Here is an 18,884-nt window from a genome sequence, read left to right on the forward strand (position 1 = left end):
TGCCATTTGAGTCATTTGCAGTAACATGGACGGACCTAGAGACTGCCACACTGAGTGAAGCAAGTCAGAGAGAGAAAGACAAATATCGTGTACTGTCACTTACATGTGGAACCTTAAAACATGGTACCAGTGAACTTACTTACAAGACAGAACAGAGTCACAGATGTAGAAAACAAACAGGTTACCGGGGGGAAACTGAGGGGAGGGATAAACTGAGAGATGGGGACTGACATACACACACTGTACGTAAAGCAGGTAACTAATAAGGACATACCGCATGACACAGGGGACACCACCCAATACTCTATCATGGTCTACAGGGGAAAAGAGTCTAAAAAAGGGTAGACACATGTGTATGTGCAACTGATTCCGTTTGCTGCACACCTGAAACTAACACATAGTGAATTAACCACACTCCAACAAAAATAAACAAAAACCCCCAAATGCTTCCACTGGAGGTAAAAAAGCTTTTACTAAATAAATCTGTTTTCAAATTCTTAAAAACATTATAAGCCAGGTAAGAGGATTACAAGGTGAAGGGAAGGAAAGAGCTGGATTGGAGACTCTGGTGTCCCAGGATGAAATGTGAGCCCAGGATTGCCAGGTGTTCTAAGAGAACCCAGAGACAGTATTTTATTGAAATTAAGACATGAAGGCCAAATTGCTTAGGCTAAAACAAGCCACAATATCATTCCAAATTAGACATATTTAGGGGAGCAGAGAAGGCAATGGCACCCCACTCCAGTACTCTTGCCTGGAAAATCCCATGGATGGAGGAGCCTGGTGGGCCGCAGTCCATGGGGTCGCTAAGAGTCGGACACGACTGAGTGACTTCGCTTTCACTTTTCACTTCCATGCATTGGAGAAGGCAATGGCAACCCACTCCAGTGTTCTTGCCTGGAGAATCCCAGGGACGGGGGAGCCTGCTGGGCTGCCGTCTATGGGGTCGCACAGAGTCGGACACGACCGAAGCGACTTAGCAGCAGCAGCAGCAGGAGAGATGATAATCTCTTATATTTCACTTATTTTTTCTTGTTTTAAGATAGATCAATTTCTTATAAATACTAAATTTTCACAAGACAATTTTTTATTTAACAAATACTTATATAGTGCTTATTATGTGCCAGATAATGCTCTAAGTCACTACAAGTATTTACTTATTTACTCCTCACCAGAACCCTATGAAGTAAAGCACTGTTATCTCCATTTTACAGATGGTGAAACAGAGACAGAGAAGTTAAGTGACTTGCTCAAAGTCACACAGCTGGTAAATGTGAACCAAAATTCAAACACATAAATGAAAAGTAGTTGTTTTGTACCCGTGAACAAAGTGTAACCGAATACTATTTCCTGGAGCCCGCTCTCTTCTTTTAGAAGTACCACTTTTTTGTTTCTCTTTGTATTGTTCTTTAAGCTGAGGTAGATCTTCTTTGTAAACCTTTAAATAATGTACATAAGTAGAAATATTCTTAGAATATAAATTAATAAAGGTGTTGTAGATTCCTAATGTAACTTCAGACATTGCGTAACTATGATCACTAAACTTTTAATAACTAAAATAGGAAGGTTCTTTTTGAAATTTACTTCCTTGGAAAGACAAACTAATTTACATTGTCTAAGTATCAAACTGACAGATACATATTCAGTTTCCGTGAATTTTTTATACTTCGTAAGAGAACATTTTAAAGGAAATCAATGTAAGTGTACTGTGACAAAAAGCACATATATTATATAATAAAACACAATACAGGCACAGTTAGTATATCAAGCACTTAATATAAATAACATTTTATACAACTATACTTTAACTCTGAAAGAGGGAAACAGCCATACATTTCTTGGAAACTTACAAACCACGAAAGATAACAATAGATGAGTAAACAAGGAGCAAGATAAAGAAGAAATTTTTTCAGGAAAAGCTCATGTGGTAATAAAAATTACCTGCCGACGGTAAGTGAGCTGGGTCTCTTGCTCAATTTCAGAATCCAGTTCTGGAACATCAGACAGGTCTGAATCTGATTCATCACTATTAGAGTCTGCAAGACTTTCTGTAATTTATAAAAATGCATCATTACTTGTTTAAGTAAGATTCACTTTCAAAACAGCACAATAAAATTAAGGATTGCGAGCTGACTGTGCCAACTGACATGGAGACAGGCTATGAAACAATCAAATGAAATGACCTATTCAAGTGACACAGATGTCAGTAAACTGTACTACATATTCTCTTCCTCTCCACTCACTGCAAACTCAATAGTTCCTTTAAATCCCTTCACTGGCTCCCCAATGACCGCTACATCAAATTTAAATCTCTGTGCAAATATAAGTAAATATAACCTATAATTAACATGAAAAACAGCTAGAAAAAATGACACGTAAGAGAGGAACTGACATTAGATCATTTTTCTTGTCAAAAAAAAAACCAAAAACAAATATAAAACCCATCTCCCAGAGACTATATTAAATATTTGCTTTATTAATGGATGTTTTTCACTCATCAGCTAGATTAAAGTGTAACCAAAGTACTTTGTCGTCCATGCTCTGTGACATTTGACTTTAAACATATAGACTTAATATTTTAATTTAAAATTTCCACTAATAATAATCTGTACTGTTAACATAAGGCTAGTGTACATTTCAATGGTAAAATCATTATTTGGGAGTTACATGAAGAGTTATTTGCCAGAAAAATTGTTCAGGCAGTATGTACTACTCACCTTGGGGTGCTATGTGAAGAGCATCCTTTAGTTTTCTTTCAGGAATAAATTTCCACTGAAAGACAGAGTGATCTGCTCCACCAATAGAAATAACCCACTGATAATCATGTGACCATCTCACATTCGTTACATGAGCTGAATGGCCAATATATTTTTTAAACTTGGCCCCTATAACAAAAATATACCTTTAAATTGATAAACAAATGCCAATACACACAAAAGCCAATATAAACAATAATTTCTCTACCTGAACCAATGCCTCCTACTTCTATTACCTTAGTTATGATCAAAGGGGAAAAATATTAATTCAAAAACTCAGTGAACAAATGAATGAGTGTACATGAAGGGTAGAACTCTTTGCTCTATTGATTCACAATATAATTTGGTAAGAATCACAAGGGTTGTGAGGCATTATCTTACTGCTTTAAGAAATGCCTGCAGCAACTAGAGTTTTCATTTCACAATGTTTTCATATTAGGATATTTGAATGTTTTGGCCTGAGGCCTTCAGTCTTAAGTGACATTGACCAATCTAATCTTGCCCCACTATTCTCAGCCCTAGCTGAGGAATATCCTGTTAAAGCTTAAGTCATCAATAAAATACACATAAAAAGGACTACACACCAAAACTAAATGGGATTTATGCCAGGAATGCAAGGTTGGTATAGTATACAAAAATCAATGCAATATACCATATAACCAAAATAAAAAATGTTCAGTTGTCCTAACAACTGTCTTTTACAGTCATTTTTAAACCTATGTATTCTGTATAATGTCTTTCAACGTGGGTTTGCCCACTGTTTTAATGACTAGATTCAGATGTGATTTCTGCACAGACAGTGGCGTGTCCTTTTGGATACATCACTCCCAGGGCACAGTTCTATCGTTAGTGATATTAAGTAGCAGCATTCGGAAACGGATTTCTCCAATTGTAAACGAGTTGTTTAACTTTCTGGCTAATTTTTAACAAAATCCGTGTGATGATGGGAACCATTTTTGTGATTCTAAAGTTCAGAATACATTTTCTATATTCTGCTTAGATAAACCTGATATTTGGCAACATGCCCATGTCCCTGTGAGAGTACAGTAAACAGAATAATGTTTGACTTCATTTTGACAATGTTTTAAAAGCTTTATATGAAGTTATATAAGGCCTGTATTTCAGTATGACAAAGATCCATCAATTATAAACTTCAGAAAAACTTTCACCTTGGCCATGAAATTAGGGATAGCCATCTTAATCAAAGAATAAATGTTTTAACCAAAACTATAAGAATTACAATTTACTTCTACCCAAGAGAAATGCTATTATTTCAGGAATCAATTTTTTATGTAGCTTAATAGAAGTCAGTAACCTTCTAGATGGGTAACTTGCCACAATTCACTCCACAAAGTCTGGTAAATTAAGACTGAGTCCCATCCTTCTTATATGAGAATGCATTATTTGCCTGTCAAGAGGACTTTGGTTATTACTTCCTTTGATGGGGCCCTTCACATACTCTTGGGCACCAGAGCGTTCTAAACATTAAAGCCAGAAATTTTAGCAAATAAATTCCAAGTTTTTTAAATGTACTAATTTTGTTATGTTTAGAGCAAATGAAGAAGAGTTATTCGAGCACCTATTCTATTTAACTGTATTGGGTTAACAGCTCCAAGAAAGGTACAGATAATCCTGTAAGGTTTTCCAAGTTATTTTCTCTGTGACTTTTCTAAGATAAATTGCTCTGGAAGAACCAAGGCAATTCAACAAGGAAGCTATGGAATAAGTTTAAGAGAAGCCAGCTATTTCTAATCAAAGTATTAGAAATACTTTGACTGTATTAATGACTATTCAATAACCAATACTGTTTAACTATGATAAACAGTTTATCTTAAAAGTATACCTTAGATATCCTATCTTTTAAGAAGTGACCCTGACTCACCAAGACCAACGACATCCTCTTACATGCTTCCAGAATTCCCAGTGATTACCCCATGTGACTATGACACTGAAATACAATAGTCTATTTACTTGGTAACCCTTCTAATAAACTATAAGCTCTTTGAGGATAGGATGGTATCTAATTTATCATACACCTCTAACGCCTGACACATAGAAATGTTCATTAGGTATTTGAAAAAGAGAAAGAAAGGAAAAGAAAAAAAAAAGATTCTATTTCCCCTCACTCTTGCCTATACACTTGAACTGAAACTCTAGATTTAGAGGAGGCAAGAAGAGTACTGAGAGGGCATGAACTCCAACCCTTATTATGAGTCATTAAAGGGGACAAAAAGTCTGATGTAAAGAATATTAGAGTTGAAATCAAAAGACTAGAGTTTGAGCATTATCTTGATGACTTAAAAGGACAGGAGCTTGAGTACATCATTTAACCTCTCTTAGACTACATTTCTATTTTAGTATAAATTGGATTATAAGCTCTCAAAGGCCCTTCATTATTAATACTGACCTATGATAAGAAATGATTAAAAAAAACAGGTAAGACCTAAACAGTATGTCCTCAAATAGGACTAATATCTCAGAGAAAAGATTTACCAAGAAAAGCTAGTATGGTTACAGAAGCTTTCATAATTTAAATGAGAAGAGAATGACAATTCTTGGTGAGGATAAAGCAATATACTGCAATATTTATGTTTCAGTGATCTCATTTCTTTTCTCATTTATTTTGGGGTGTATTTTAACACAAAGTTAACACAAGCTAAATCTCTTCATTAAATTGTAGTAATGTGACAAAAGATTTTTCCCATTTAACAGTGTTTTGAGTGTTTGAGTGTTTTGAGTATCTTGAGAAATCTGTATGCAGGTCAGGAAGCAACAGTTAGAACTGGACACGGAACAACAGACTGGTTCCAAATAGGAAAAGGAGTACGTCAAGACTGTATATTGTCACCCTGCTTATTTAACTTATATGCAGAGTACATCATGAGAAACGCTGGGCTGGAAGAAGCATAAGCTGGAATCAAGATTGCCTGGAGAAATATCAATAACCTCAGATATGCAGATGACACCACCCTTATGACAGAAAGTGAAGAGGAACTAAAAAGCCTCTTGATGAAAGTGAAAGTGGAGAGTGAAAAAGTTGGCTTAAAGCTCAACATTCAGAAAACGAAGATCATGGCATCTGGTCCCATCACTTCATGGGAAATAGATGGGGAAACAGTGGAAACTGTGTCAGACTTTATTTGTTTGGGCTCCAAAATCACTGCGGATGGTGACTGCAGCCATGAAATTAAAAGACGCTTACTCCTTGGAAGGAAAGTTATGAGCAACCTAGATAGCATATTGAAAAGCAGAGACATTACTTTGCCAACAAAGGTCCGTCTAGTCAAGGCTATGGTTTTTCCTGTGGTCATGTATGGATGCGAGAGCTGGACTGTGAGGAAGGCTGAGCGCTGAAGAATTGATGCTTTTGAACTGTGGTGTTGGAAAAGACTCTTGAGAGTCCCTTGGACTGCAAGGAGATCCAACTAGTCCATTCTGAAGGAGATCAGTCCTGGGATTTCTTTGGAAGGAATGATGCTAAAGCTGAAACTCCAGTACTTTGGCCACCTCATGCGAAGAGTTGACTCATTGGAAAAGACTCTGATGCTGGGAGGGATTGGGGGTAGGAGGAGAAGGGGACGACAGAGGATGAGATGGCTGGATGGCATCACTGACTTGATGGATGTGAGTCTGAGTGAACTCCGGGAGTTGGTGATGGACAGGGAGGCCTGGTGTGCTGCGATTCACGGGGTGGCAAAGAGTCGGACACGACTGAGCGACTGAACTAAACTGAACTGAATAGTGTTTTGATGACCTTAAAACTTCTAGATGTAAAATATAGGAGAATATCTTTTTTAGCTCTAGTAAAAAGGCAGAGGAACCAGAGATTAAATTGCCAACATCTGCTGGATCATCAAAAAAGTAAAAGAGTTCCAGAAAAACATCTATTTCTGCTTTACTGACTATGCCAAAGCCTTTGACTGTGTGAATCACAATAAACTGTGGAAAATTCTTCAAGAGATGGGAATACCAGACCACCTAACCAGCCTCTTGAGAAACCTGTATGCAGGTCAGGAAGCAACAGTTAGAAATGGACATGGGACAAGAGACTGGTTCCAAATAGGAAAAGGAGTACATCAAGGCTGTATATTGTCACCCCGCTTATTTAACTTCTATGCAGAGAACATCATGAGAAACGCTGGGCTGGAAGAAGCACAAGCTGGAATTAAGATTGCCAGCTGCTGCTGCTGCTAAGTTGCTTTAGTTGTGTCCGATTCTGTGCGACCCCATAGATGGCAGCCCACCAGGCTCCACCGTCCCTGGGATTCTGCAAGCAAGAACACTGGAGTGGGTTGCCATTTCCTTCTCCAATGCATGAAAGTGAAAAGTGAAAGTAAACTCGCTTAGTCATGTCCGACTCTTAGCAACCCCGTGGACTGCAGCCCACCAGGCTTCTTCATCCATGGGATTTTCCAGGCAAGAGTACTGGAGTGGGGTGCCATTGCCAGGAGAAATATCAATAACCGCAGATATGCAGATGACACCACCCTTAGGGCAGAAAGTGAAGAACTAAAGAGCCTCTTGATGAAAGTGAAAGAGGAGAGTGAAACAGTTGGTTTAAAGGTCAACATTCAGAAAACTAAGATCATGGCATCTGGTCCCATCACTTCATGCCAGATAGATGGGGAAACAGTGGAAACAGTGGCTGACTTTATTTATCTGGGCTCCAAAATCACTGCAGATGGTGACTGCAGTCATGAAATTAAAAGACGCTTACTCATTGGAAGGAAAGTTATGAGCAACCTAGATAGCATACTGAAAGCAGAGACATTACTTTGCCAACAAAGGTCCATCTAGTCAAGGCTATAGTTTTTCCAGTGGTCATGTATTGATGTGAGAGTTGGACTGTGAAGAAGGCTGAGTGCCGAAGGTGTTTTTGAACTGTGGTGTTGGAGAAGACTCTTGAGAGTCCCTTGGACTGCAAGGAGATCCAACCAGTCCATCCTAAAGGAGATCAGTCCTGCGTGTTCATTGAAAAGACTGATGTTGAAGCTGAAACTCCAATACTTTGGCCACCTGATGCAAAGAGCTGACTCATCTGAAAAGACCCTGATGCTGGGAAAGATTGAGGGCAGGAGGAGAAGGGGACGACAGAAAATGAGATGGTTGGATGGCATCACCGACTCAATGGACATGAGTCTGGGTAAACTCTGGGAGTTGGTGATGGACAGGGAGGCCTGGCGTGCTGCGGTCCATGGGGTAGCAAAGAGTCAGACATGACTGAGTGACTGAACTGAACTGAAAAAGTAGAATTCCTTATACACAAAACAGGATTGTTCAGAAAAAAAGGAGAAACTGCCTTGAGTACACTGAAAGGAAAACTAGTCAACCAAAGATATCATTAAGAAAATAAAACGACAAGTCACAAACTCAGAAAAGACATTTGTAATCCATAAAAATTACAGATCATTTGTACCTAGAGTATATAAAATTATTTCCATTAAACAATAAAACAAACACCTCTAAAAATAGGCAAAAGATATGAACTTGTGTTTGATAGACAAGGAAGTGCAGAAAATTAAAAAATATTGGGAAAGATGGTCAACCTTATTATAAGTAGTAGAGAAATGTAAATTAAGACAATGTGACATCATTTACACCAACTAGATTTACAAGTAAAAACTATGGTGGCCAAGTGTGGAAGAAGATGTATTCAACAGGGTTGTGTAAAATGGTATAACTATTTTGGAAAACAGTTTGGCATCTTCTTATAAACTCTCTATGACTCAGCAATTTCACTCCTAAGTATACATCTCTGAAAAACTTGTAGTTATAACAAAAGACTGCAGAGAACCCACATGTCCACACAGGAGAATAAACACGGGAACTGTAGCTTGTCTCACAGCAGTTTTTACAGCAATGAGAGACAAACACGTAGCACGCTGCGCAGCAGCCTCTCAGAATCTGAGGCAAGCAAGTGGTGTTTGGGAAGTCTCTGTCACAGAGCTGTTTTATTGTTCGATATTTGTTTTTCCAAAGAAGTTTCTCCTGGAATCTAAAAAATTTTTTTTCCCCAATATAAATTTTCATTTGTCAGTAAGTATGGAAAGAGTCTTGGCAAGTATTAACGGTGATGAAGGGGTCAGACTAAATCACCCTGCCTGCACCTCTCCACCCGTCGCCACCCTGGCCTCCTCGCCCTCTACCACAGCCTCAGCGCTGCCGCCTGGGAAATGCCTGATCATTTGAGAGGGATTATGGTCAAGAGCAGAAGAATCCAGAGAGAAGGGGATAATAATAGACAGAAAGAAAGAAAGAAAAAAAGAAGAGTAATGCTTTGGACTGGGATTTGAGGGGGCTGGGCTTCCCTGGCAGCTCAGACAGTAAAGAATCCGCCTGCAGTGTGGGAGACCTGGGTTTGATCCCTACATTGGGAAGATCCACTGGAGAAGGAAATGGAAAACCACTCCAGTGTTCTTGCCTGGAAAATCTGGACAGAGGAGCTTGGCAGGTTATAGTACATGGGATCGCAAGAGTTAGACACAACTTAGTGACTAAACCACCACCAAATTCTGGGTTAACTTCATTTTATGTTTCAATTACAATGATTCTATAACATAAGCAACTTCTATTAGTTAACTTCTTTCCACATTTTGTAAAAGCTTTACTCCTTAGATTATAATGGATATTACCTAAGTGGTTAGCTAAAATACATTAATACATCAGACACAGTCTTTCCCAAACTTAAGTTGGATCAATGGTACAACTTACCACAATGAAGTAATGTACAACTGCCTAACTAATCTAAAAAAAAGATCCTGCCAGCTGTTTCATCTTGCCCATTTCTTATATAAAAAATTTCTTTTTTCTATAGTGATACTACTAGCTTTATGCTAGTTTGTAAATTCAATAAATACACAATCTTAAAATACTTCTACTAATCTTTTAAATGTGCAGTTGTTATGTTTTGTCTTCTCTCCCAATTACCTACCCACAGTCTCAAGCTGACTCACAAATGCCTAGAAATAAAAACTCTTATCATAAAACAAATGTCTAACAAAAATCTAAAAAAAGAGAAAATAAGAAAAACAATTTATACTTATATTCTTGAAGTAGTAACTGAAAAGACTAACTTTTCTTAAAGACTTTGATAAAATATTCCTACAGCAATTCAGAAAACTACTACATATTTTATAAATGAAACAAAATTATCAAGCAATAAAAATACTATCTTCTCTGTTGCAAAAGATAAAACTTGAGAGTAAATCACATCCATTTGATTAGGAAAATTCAGAAAATTAAAGTACTATTTTTTCCTGCATAGAGGTCACTATATGAAACAATGAGTTGAAGCAATGTCTAAGACGAATATTATCATGATTAATCTTACTAAATCTCATATCTTCTAAATAGGCAAGTATCATTTGAATCACAATAAAACTTGTGCCCAGTGACTCTCATGTCCTGGCTATGTGGTAGAATCCAGAAATAGGTTACTTCAATTGCTAGAGATTTAGCTAGCCTTTAACATCCTCAGCATTATTCATGGAGGCACTTTCACAGGCATCTGGGAAGCTGACACTGGCAGGCAGAAATGGGCAAGATGAAACAGCTGGCAAGATCTGGAGCTCACACTTGACTGCAGAGGCACAACAAATACCGATCTAGACTTCTGGGAAATGTGGGCCCTTAACCTTAACATCAGTGGACTACCTAAACTATTTGAATAAAACTATTTCTGCTGTTTCCAAAATTACCTTTTACTAAATTCCATTTTAACATTTTTCCAACCACTTTTATTAACATCCAGGTGAAAATTATGACTGCATCTGCTATAGATGTTGATACTCTTAAGAATATATTCAACTGTACCTAATATAAGGCCCCATACTATAGGAGAGAGGTCTTAGAAAACTAAATCTGAGAAGAAACTTGGCTTTCTCTGAGTAGCATGGTTTTATTTTTTTTTAAATAGCTACAGTGAAAATTATTCTGTGCTTTACTTTATTTTTGGTTTCAGGAAGCTCAGATTCAGTTTTGATGTTTGACTACTGTCAATTTCTTTATCTGACTTTAACATGGTATTTCTATTTCCCTTGGTATGAATTCTTTACTTACATAATTATTTTAGTGCTGAGAGACTTGCCATAAGCTGACTCAAATACTTTCTGGAACAAGGCATGGAACAAATGAATAATAGAGTATTTCATGTAATTATCCTCATGTCTATTAACAGATCGATTAATATCATTTTAAAAGACACCCAAGAAAAAGAGGTCGTACATAAAATATGTAGAAAATAACCAGTGATAAGACCCCTTAATTTTCTTCCACTGCCAGTTATGAAAAATAAATATCAGAACAATATATGTTAAGGGTTTAAGCAAAAACACTTTCTCAAAAACCAACAAACAAACCAATAGACTCCAAACTGTAACTTAAGCTTAGACAGCTGGCTACTTCATCAGAATTCTTAAGAAAATGTCAGAAAAATGTCTCATAAGAGATATACGTTCAGCAAGTTAAATGAGTAAAGATAACAAGTCATAAGAAAAGTATAACTATCATTGTATATTCTGACTATATGAAATAATTCTGGAAGTAGAAAGAAAAAATAACTTTAAGAAGAAAGAGGTAAAGTATTAGCCCATTTATAATATATGAATTCAAAAATAACTTTCTAGTACAGCCACTATGGAGAACAGTGTGGAGATTCCTTAAAAAACTGGAAATAGAACTGCCTTATGACCCAGCAATCCCACTGCTGGGCATACACACCGAGGAAATCAGAATTGAAAGAGACACATGACCCCAATGTTCATCGCAGCACTGTTTATAATAGCCAGGACATGGAAGTAACCTAGACGTCCATCAGCAGATGAATGGATAAGAAAGCTGTGGTACATATACACAATGGAGTATTACCCAGCCATTAAAAAGAATACATTTGAATCAGTTCTAATGAGGTGGATGAAACTGGAGCCTACTATACAGAGTGAAGTAAGCCAGAAAGAAAAACACCAAGACAGTACACTAACGCATATATATGGAATTTAGAAAGATGGTAACAATAACCCTGTATGTGAGACAGCAAAAGAGACACAGATGTATAGAACAGTTGTTTGGACTCTGTGGGAGAGGGAGAGGGTCGGATGATTCGGGGGAATGGCATGGAAACATGTATAATATCATATAAGAAAAGAATCACCAGTCCAGGTTCGATGCAGGATACAGGATGCTTGGGGCTGGTGCACTGGGATGACCTGGAGGGATGATACAGGGAGGGAGGTGGGAAGAGGGTTCAGGATGGGGAATACATGTATGCCCGTGGCGGATTCATGTTGATGTATGGCAGAACCAAAACAATATTGTAAAGTAATTAGCCTCCAGTTACAATAAATAAATTTAAATTAAAAAAAAAACAAAAAAAACTTTCTAATAAAAACTTCATATCCAAAGATAAAAGTAATAACATGACAATAATTTCTTAATTGCCAAAATATTGTAGCTATTTCTGTTCACTTTCATGGTATCTTTCACCAGAGAGTCACCACACATATTTTAAAGAGTATAAACCCTCTTATTTATCTCAAGACTAATTTTCTGTAAGAACCTAAAGGTCACAGGTATACAGGATTCATTTTGATATTTGGCAAAACTAATACAATTTTGTAAAGTTTAAAAATAAAATAAAATTGTAGTTGAAAAAAAAAAAAAGAACATAAAGGTCTTTTGTAAGAGAGAGGTGAATTAATACTATTTTGAAAGAAAAGATACCTTTTCTTAAGCAAGGATATCGAAATAATTTTACAATTCCATAGTCATCAGCTGTAACTAAAACTTGGCCAATATAATTCCCATCTACTGAGTTTATATCATTAATATCTGAATACTTGGGCCAAATTCCATTTACTTCAAGGCCTGAAACGCATGTCCATGAAGCCCAATGAACACCTTTTATTTCTTCTTTACTTGCCACTTCTTTTCCTCCTAAAAATAAATTAATTTAATTAATTAGTATTAATTTAAGAAGTTACTTCCTTTAATTTTTACTCAAGCATAAGTTATACTGATAACATGGTAAATTCCAAAATTTAAGGATCTTTCCAATCCAGTTAAAGGAGAATACATGAATAGGTAAGTGACTACAGTAAGGAAAAGAGAAAATTAAGTGCAAGGATAAAATTAAAAAAAAAAAAAGCCACTACCAATATTATACTGATTCAAAGAAATATAGCTCTGATGATGATGTAGCTTAGCAGGGTCACCCATGTGGACAATAAAACTGAACTATATTAAAGTCATGCTATAGATTAGTCACAATGGGGTAACTTCGAAGGAAAAGTAAAAGTTATAAGAAAGTAGCAAATCATGTATTAAAAAAGAAACCTAAGAAGATACATAGTTGAGGAAAAAAAAGATAATTGAAAGGATCATAAAAGAAGGATGAATGACAAGTAATACATTTACATTAGGCAACATGACTTCAGGATTGGTCAGTCTTCGTAAGATACAGACTGTTAACAAAAACTGAGTGATATATTAATTATGCAGCTAGTCTTATTAAATAAAGTACTGCAATATAGTTACTAATTCATTAAGCATCATACTAAAGTACTGAGAGATATTTTGATGATTCTGTCTTTATTCTTCTCTTTTTAAAGCTTTCATGAAAAGTCTGTTTTTCAAAATTAGTTTGTTAGCTACATTATTAATATTTGCAAAGTTTGAGATGATAACAGAAGACAAAACAATTTATAGTCAGACATTTATACCCATTATATTTAGTTAATTAGCTGCATCCATTAAAAGTGACATTTTGACTTTCTAATACATACTAGGACTTCACCATATGCTACTCGTACGGCATGGGATTCAACATAAAATAAGTATGTCTTAGATCCTCCAAACGAAGTTTTAATTAAGAACCAAAGGATTTCAAATGATAAGGCAGACTTGTAGAAGAGATCACAATGCCTCCAATATTAGCTCAGATTTTCTTTGATGTCCTATACTCAAATGTAACTGACACTCTGCCTCCAGCAAAATCTAAGATATTTTAAAGGAACTAAAAATCTACAAATTGTATAAAATTTGCAGGGTTTTTACCTGGCATCCTGTAGAGAAGTCTTTTACCGTTCCCATCATTCGTCTGTAAATACCTACTGTCTGAGGACCAGTCTAGGTGAGTGATGAAACTAAGTGACCCAACACACTCCCCGAGCTTCTTGTAGCGCTGAGCAACCCCATAAACATCGACTGAGCTGTCGTTGCAGCCGACGGCAAGGTAAGCTCCGTCTGGTGAGTACTTTAACTCATGAATTGCCTCCTTCCGATCTTTAATATGCACAACTTCTGTCATATCTCTATAAAGAAAAACAAGAGAGACCATGGGGGAAAACGTCACTACAGAATTAGTTCAGTTTTCCAATGTGTCTAAAATGACTGTATCAAGTATTTATAAACCATAAAATAAATATAAATGATACAAGTAGTGTTAATTCAGGAATAATTTTGCTGAACAGAAATATATGAGGACAATACATGCTAGAAGTAGAGAAAAATGCTAAAGTTCAGTTCCTAAATTACTTAATTTTAAGTAGTTCAGAGATTCATATTAAATTTCCAAAGTAATACAAAAATAGAAATCAAGCCATGGGATTTTTATGATGAAGCTTCTTACAAGTACTGAGCTTATAAAAAAAATACTTAATTATAAACACCATGATATTCAAATTAAATTTTTGTAATGAACCAAATGTACAAAATTATACCCAGGAAATAAAGGAGACATTGATTTCAGTAATATAGTTGAATATATATCTGTATATAGCTACCATGTTATTTTTAGTTCAACCTCTCTGACCTCTTTGAATAGAACACAATTCTTCCCAATTAGCGATCATTTCAGTCAGCAGTGTTAAACATTTTTTTTAATGATGCCTTATAATTGACTCTCCAGAATAATACAGGTATTGGTAGTGGCCATAAAAATGGATCAGCAGCTGAATACTGCTGAGTTTGAAAGCACATGGAGGTGGTGGAGAGGCAGAGAAGAGGGGGAGGCAAGGGAGGGGCAGGGGGAGGCGAGGGTCTTATTTCCAACTGTTGCCACAGAGTTTTTTCCAAATAAATTTTGCATTACCCATCTGAAATGCTCCCAATAGATAATTCCAAGAATAGAAGTTTAAATGGCTATTTCCCAATTTTTACAGTTCCCAAATAGACAATTCAAAGTAATAAAATTCATATTTCTTTCAGAAACACTAAGTATTTAACTTTGTTTTAGACTCATGGGGTATGAATATGAACTCATCTTCTGTGAGAGATGGAGACAAAGTAATTATACTTCATAGCTAAGAAAATGCAGTGAGTGCTCGGAAGGTTATGCATGAAGTTCTGTAAGAAACACTGAAAAAGGGTTCAGACTACAGGCAGGAAGGGAGTAAGGAAGAGTGATACCTATTTGAGCCTAAAGCCTGAGGGGCTGGCTAATTAAAAAAGAGGAGTGAAGGTTTTCCAGAAAGAGCACACAGCACGAGCAATGCCAAGTACACGGCACACATGAAGAACAGAGCTGCCCAGGTAGCGCTAGTGGCAAAGAACCCCCTGCCAATGCAGGAGATGTAAGAGACGCGGGTTTGATCCCTGGGTTGGGAAGATCTCCTGGAGGAGGGCATTGCCACCTATTTCAGTATTCTTGCCTGCAGAATCCCATAGAGAGAAGAGCCTGGCAGGCTACAGTCCACACAGGGTTGCAAAGAGTAGGACAAAACAGAAAGCAACTTAGCATAGCACAGATAATACAATGTGGAAACAAGGTAAGTGGGAAAAGTAACGACCTGATGGGGTTAAAGAGACACACTGAAGACAGTGTGTAACGGGTCTAATATGTTACCAAGGAACCTGGGCTTCATCCTGGTGTTAATCGTATAAAACAAGAGATTAAAATCATCTTCTTAACTATAAAAGGGAGTAAGAACAAAACAAAACAAATGAAGTGAAAAAAAAAAACTTTTTAAAAAAAGCTTTCCTTGTCAACATCACTCTTGCCTTACACTCTGCAACTTGCAAGGCCCTCTTCCTAAGCATAAATGAATGTATTTTTAGCTACCTGTACCTTTCCAGTGACTTCTTCCTTTAAGTTCTAATTAAATTCTTACATCTTATCTCCCTTTCTCCATACCCATTCATCCATCTATCCACCCAGTTCAGTTCAGTCACTCAGTCATGTCTGACCCTTTGTGACCCCATAGACTGCAGCATGCTGGGGTCCCTGTCCGTCACCAACTCCTAGAGTCTACTCAAACTCATTTCCATTGAGTTGGTGATGCCATCCAACCATCTCATCCTCTGTCATCCCCTTCTCCTGCCTTCAGTCTTTCCCAGCATCAGGATCTTTTCAAATGAGTCAGTTCTTCGCATCAGGTGGCCAAAGTATTGGAGTTTCAGCTTCAGCATCAGTCCTTCCAATGAATATTCAGGACTGATTTCCTTTAGGACGGACTGGTTGGATCTCCCTGCAGTCCAAGGGAATCTCAAGAGTCTTCTCCAACACCACAGTTCGTGGCTCAGCTGGTTCCACCTGCAATGCAGGAGACCTGGGTTCGATCCCTGGGTTGGGAAGATCCCGTGGAAGAGGGAAAGGCTACCCACTCCAGTATTCTGGCCTGGAGAATTCCATGGACTGTATAGACCATGGGGTCACAAAGAGTCAGACACAACTGAGCAACTTTCACTTCCATCCACCCATCCACCCACTAATCCATTCATCTAAATCTGTATGGAGTAAGATTTTTAAGAAAACATCTAAAGCACAATTTGATAGCTTCTATTTTTTGTATATTATTTATTAAAGATACGATCATTCCAATATCAACCACAAACATTAGTTAAATTGCTCATGGAAAGTTCTTCAGAGTTATTTTGTCTTTTTTTAAAGCTTTTGTTCGAGAGATTTATCTTGCCCAGTTAATGAGAGAAATATGTGGATATCTCAGGTTGTCTCCTGCTCTCTACCACTACGCCCCTGCCAACCAACCAACACTCAAGCACACGCGCATGCACACACACACACACACACACACACACACACAAAACCAACAGTGATGAAAAAAGAGATTCTGATTGGTTTTATAGTATGTATTATGTTACTGTGCTAAGTCACTTCAGTCATGTCTGACTCTTTGTGACCCATGGACTGGAACCTGCCAGGCTCCTCTGTCCATGGGATTCTCTACACAAGAATACTAGAGTGGGTGGCCAAGCCCTTCTCCCACAGATCTTCCCAACTCAGGGACTGAACCCTCATCTCTTGTGTGTCCCGCATTGGCAGGTGGGTTCTTTACCACTACTTAACGTGATTACATAAATCACAGATGGTGACTGCAGCCACAAAATTAAAAGACGACTGCACCTTGGAAGAAAGTTACGAAAAACCTTGACAGCACATTAAAAAGCTGAGACATCATTTTGCCAACAAAGGCCCATAAAGTCAAAGCTAAGTTTTCTCCAATAGTCATGTATGGATGGAAATTAGACCGTAAAGAAGGCTGAGCACTGAAGAATTGATGCTTTCTAACTGTGGTGCTGGAGAAGATTCTTGAGAGTCCTTTGGACTGCAAGGAGATCAAACCAGTCCATCCTAAAGGAGATCAACCCTGAATATTCATTGGAAGGACTGACGATGAAGCTGAAGCTCTAATACTCTGGCCACCTGATGTGAAGAGCTGACTCACTGGAAAAGACCTTGATGCTGGAAAAGGCTGAAGACAAAAGGAAAAGGGCAGAAGAGAATGAGATGGTTAGATAGCACCACCAACTTAATGGATATGAATCTGAGCAAACTCCAGGAGACAGTGGAGGACAGAGGAGCCTTGACATGCTGCAGTCCATGGGGTCACAAAGAGTTGGACACGATTTAGCGACTGAACAGTACAAACAGCAGGATTAAGACCAATTAGAAGTCTACTATAGATGGTGGTGGCTCAGAGTTCAGAAAGAAGTGAAATGATTTGAAACATACAATAGTAATCCTTACTGGTATATATATAATATATAGTATATATTAAAGATATTATAATTCTAACCTTATTCACAAACCTTTATCAAAATGCTCCTAGAAAACTCATGAGGTAAGAAAAATCAACAAGATATGGTTACTGGATTAGAAATGATAGTTAGAGAGGTATCAATGATAAAGCCTAGTTTTTTGACTTATTCAAGAACATGGACTATAGAGGCTTTTGCCAGAATAGTTCCCTGGTGGCCCAGTGGTTAGGATTCTAGGCTTTCACTGCCATGGCCAGGAGTTCCATCCCTGGTTGGAGAACTGAAAGTGCACAAGCCATGAGGCATATATTTTTGAGTTGCTAAAATACTTATTAGAGATAAGAAATTATTCACCTAGTTTCTTTCAGACAATAATGAAAGGGTAAGTAAATGTATAAATGAAAAAATAACCATCACTATTTTTAATGCATAGCAGCTTTTTGATAGAAATTCTTAGGTGTTTTACATGCATTTTAAATTCCTGGTTGGGAAACAATGCAAATGTACTTAATGAAACTAAATTTTACTCATAAAAATGTTTAAATGGCAAATTATATATTATGTATATTTTATCATAATAAAAAAAAACTAAGAGAAAAATCTCAGCATATCTCATTATAGAAACCCACCCCAGAATAGTCATATCTATAGAAGCTCAGAAGTATAAAAGCTTGATGAATTAGTATCTGAGGAAGTGAAAGATATTTTATACATGTTAAAAGAAAGACACTGAAGTAGAAATAAACAGGCTGGAGAGATGGGCACAATAGGCTTTGTCAAGAATTATAAACATCATCTTAGGGATAGTGCAGTGCTTTTATCATCCTTTAGAGAGAGGAGGAATGCAAACAAACATGTTTGAAAAGGCGTCACTCTAAATGGAGAGTGGGAAAGGAGCCTGAGGAAGCAGGAGATAGGGAGACCAGATGAGATGCTATTTCACCAATCCACCAGAAAGAAGTTAGGAAGTAGCAGAGGTCAGTACAAGAGTACAATGGTGAAAATGAAAGGAAGCAGATTAATTTGAGAGCTACTTAAGGAGGTAGGTTAGTCAGAATTCTGTGATTAATTAGACATGAGAGACAAAAGAGAATGGTTTCTGGACTGGGCAACTGGGTGGACGGTCCCATTATTCAG

The 18,884-nt window shown here is 37.2% G+C and overlaps 1 protein-coding gene across 21 annotated transcripts in view; it reads right to left on the reverse strand.

Annotated features, from left to right (window-relative positions):
- The window catches only part of EML5 (EMAP like 5), a 160,965-nt gene that overhangs the window by 81,807 nt on the left and 60,274 nt on the right, over positions 1-18,884 (reverse strand). For all 21 annotated transcript variants that reach the window (XR_011569047.1, XR_011569046.1, XR_011569048.1 and 18 more), the window contains exons 9-13: positions 13,806-14,062; positions 12,474-12,686; positions 2,718-2,885; positions 1,942-2,048; positions 1,320-1,438 (exon numbers count right to left, since the gene is read on the reverse strand). Coding sequence is in view for 17 of the 21 variants with exons in the window: in XM_070797984.1 (XP_070654085.1) it covers positions 1,320-1,438; positions 1,942-2,048; positions 2,718-2,885; positions 12,474-12,686; positions 13,806-14,062 (864 nt within the window). In the remaining 4 variants the exon portion in view is untranslated. The remainder of the gene's footprint in view (positions 1-1,319; positions 1,439-1,941; positions 2,049-2,717; positions 2,886-12,473; positions 12,687-13,805; positions 14,063-18,884) is intronic.

Source organism: Bos indicus, chromosome 10 (assembly GCF_029378745.1).
Source record: "Bos indicus isolate NIAB-ARS_2022 breed Sahiwal x Tharparkar chromosome 10, NIAB-ARS_B.indTharparkar_mat_pri_1.0, whole genome shotgun sequence".
Taxonomy (NCBI): Eukaryota; Metazoa; Chordata; class Mammalia; order Artiodactyla; family Bovidae; genus Bos; species Bos indicus.